Raw genomic sequence first — 2,880 nt, 5'->3', positions numbered from 1 at the left:
CGGCAGCAGCGCAGTTGGACCGCAGGCTCGGGCGCTGGCAAGTCATGTAGCAAAAGCAGCAACCACCCCTCAGGAATTAGAAAAAAAAAAAGGGGGGGGAGAAAAAGAAAGAAAGAGAAAAAAGAAACAACCACCGCCCCGGGGGTGAAGCTCCCTCGTTCCCAACTCTACTTCATGGTCTCCCCCCCACCCCCCGCTCCCCCCCCCTGCTGCTTCCTCCTCCTCCTCCTCTCGCAGCAGCAGTCACAGCAGCAGCAGCAGCAGCCCAAAGGGGGGGAGAGCCGGGCGGGCGGGCGCGTCCCGGAGCGGCCGCGGCGAGGCTGGGGAGACAGCGATCGAGGCGGCTATAGCCACAATTAATTTTCCAATTTGTAGTGAGCTACAGGCGCACACTAGGGCTGTAAAAAAATTTTTGGTTTAACCTTTCCTACCGCTGGGCCAATCAGAACCGGCGGCGTGCAGAAGCGTCTCTCCAGCCGTCGGCCAATCGGCGGGCCCGCGCCCCCCCCCCCCCCCCCCCGCCGCTCCCGCCCCCTCGCGCGCTCGCCTCCCCCTCTCCGCGGGCCTCGGACCTCGCGGCCGCGCAGGGATACGCCGGCGGGGTACGCAGCGCCGCGGCCTGCCCAAGCCCCCCGCAGCCCCGGCACCGGGTGGCTCTGCTCTACCCAGATCCCCCTCTTTGCACAAATAGCTCACATTCTGGGCCTCCTCACTGTTATTGGGCCATTTTCGTTGGAGCGTCAATATTTGTCCTTATTGATTAAAGTTTGTATCCGATTTTGTTTTTAAAAGCCGGGAGTGTGGGCGGGGAGGAGTTGGGTGTCAAAGCGCCAGAAGAAGAGAAAGCAAAGAGAGGGCAGGAAATGCAGGAGGAGGCGGCGAAGCACTACTTTCCCGAGTGGGCCTAGCTGGCCTGGGGCTGGCATTTCTGAGCCTGTAAGACCATTGTGCCCCGTGTAGGTAACACTGAAAGGAGGCTTGGATGGTTGGAGAGGGAAGGCCCACCCCCGCCGTGGGGGCGGAGGTTCTAGACCTTGCAGAGGAGGGTCGGAGAGGTTTGGGATGGTGGGATGAGGAGGGAGTGGGCCGGGGAGCACGGGGCCAGGCAGGGGTTACTTACTCGGTTCCAGCGGCCTGGGCGGCGGCGAGCTCAGGCGCCCGCTGGACGCACGGCCTGGGGCTCCGGGCGCGGCTGCGGCGGGCGGGGGCGGCTCAGTGATGGGCGCCTCTGATGGCCTTCCCAAATGAGGGGTGCCCAGAAAGAACACAAAACCAAACAATCTCGAAATAAATCAGGTAACACATGCTCTGTCTCTGTGTGTATTTCCTCCTTCCCTGTCTCTCCTGCTCCAGACCGTCGTTCACGCGCTGGGTGACTCGGTGTCGTTTTCTCCTCGCTGCTGCAGCTTCTCCTCAGCTTCTAATCCGCATTGGAAGCGAGTAGACACGAGTGATTCCCTTGGAATGGTTTCTTTTTTATTGTTAACATAGGAGGGAATTTAAGGGTGGGCGTCTATTTCTCCTTTTTGTTTTGTTTGGTTTTAAAGCCTTCCTATTTTCAGCTCCCTCTTTGCCTTTTTTTTTTTTTTTTTCTTTCCGTTTCTTAAATGCTTTTATTTTGCGCGGCCTCAACGCTCCAGAAATAACTGCATCCTTGAAGCCAGCCTCTTCCTACCCCTGGTGCTGCTCGAAGGCTCTTAGGAGCCATGGGAGCCTGGCTTCCTCAATTCCTGCTTCTTGGGCTTTGGGGATGGGAAGCTTTGGTTGAAGGGTGAAGTGACTGGAGGGATTGCCATTGGGGGGCTTTAAAAGGATCCCGTGGCCAGGGGCAGGGCTAAGGCCCAGCATTTCCCAGGGATTGGAATCTGGTGCGGAGCACACTGATCAAAGGCTGTTTCATCCCACATGAACACGAAACACACATTTTACGGAGGATGTAGCCTGAGAGAAGAGGGAGGTGGAAGAGAAGCATAAATGAACACCTTTCCCCCTACTCTATAAGGTAAATAACCATAAAATGTAAGCGTTTCTTCACTTTTGAGGATAAGCCCACAGTTAACTTACCTGGCATGACACGGTCTTTAAGAAAACGGAAGGGGGAAAGAGTGTAATGCCTTTGCTGATGTTTAAAATTAAAGTTCAATTCTAATTCAACTAGGAGTGCTGTTGAATACTCAGAATAATAGGACTTTATGCCACTCTCCCCTACCCCCATCATGAACTGAGAGACACGCACAGAATGCTAATCCTAGAAGGAATAATAATAAACAATTACAAAAGGCTAGTGATTTTTAAACCTGTACCTGTTCAAGAATGCCATAAAGGGCCCTTTTAATATTGGACTACAAATAACCTGCCACTCTGTGTGCTCTGTGTGTGTGTTTTAAATGCCTATATATTTCTCTATTGTAAAACAAACTATATTTACATATGTAAAAATCCAAGTGTTCTGTTAACAAACGTTTATGGTGACACAGCCCCAAATATTGATCCCCAAGTTCAGGATTTGTCACAGAGCAGAGTGAGCTAAAGGGCTGGGAAGATGTATGGGCCTTCCTCTTCCTGCTCAGCTCTCCTCCCACTCTTCTCCCCTCCTTTGGCCTGTTCTTCCTACTTTTCCTCAACTCTCTTTTCACCCTCCTCCCTCTTCCCCTCTTCCTCCCTCCTTACTCTTTCTCCCCCACCCCTCCTTCCCTCCCTGCCTCCCTCCATTCCTCTCCCTCTCCCTCTCTTCCTCCACCTACTCCTCCCAATTTCTCCCCCTAGAGCCCCCCTTCTCACCATCACTTATAATGGCACACAGGGCTCCCTCTGAGGTGGACGGCCCGGTACGTTTTCGTAGTCGGTCTAGCGTGAAATGATTCGGTGTAACCGGATTCT

The 2,880-nt window shown here is 53.8% G+C and overlaps 1 protein-coding gene across 1 annotated transcript in view; it reads right to left on the bottom strand.

Moving 5' to 3' along the window:
- Nucleotides 1-2,880, bottom strand: part of FOXG1 (forkhead box G1) — a 6,152-nt gene that overhangs the window by 1,578 nt on the left and 1,694 nt on the right. The window contains exon 2 of the mRNA XM_006889991.1: nt 1,175-1,236. Within this exon, the coding sequence (XP_006890053.1) occupies nt 1,175-1,236 (62 nt within the window). The remainder of the gene's footprint in view (nt 1-1,174; nt 1,237-2,880) is intronic.

Source organism: Elephantulus edwardii, unplaced genomic scaffold (genome assembly GCF_000299155.1).
Source record: "Elephantulus edwardii isolate Elephantulus edwardi_28Jun2011 unplaced genomic scaffold, EleEdw1.0 scaffold00084, whole genome shotgun sequence".
Lineage (NCBI taxonomy): Eukaryota > Metazoa > Chordata > Mammalia > Macroscelidea > Macroscelididae > Elephantulus > Elephantulus edwardii.
Note: the sequence above shows the minus strand (reverse complement) of the source record. Positions and strands in the feature narration are given on the sequence as shown.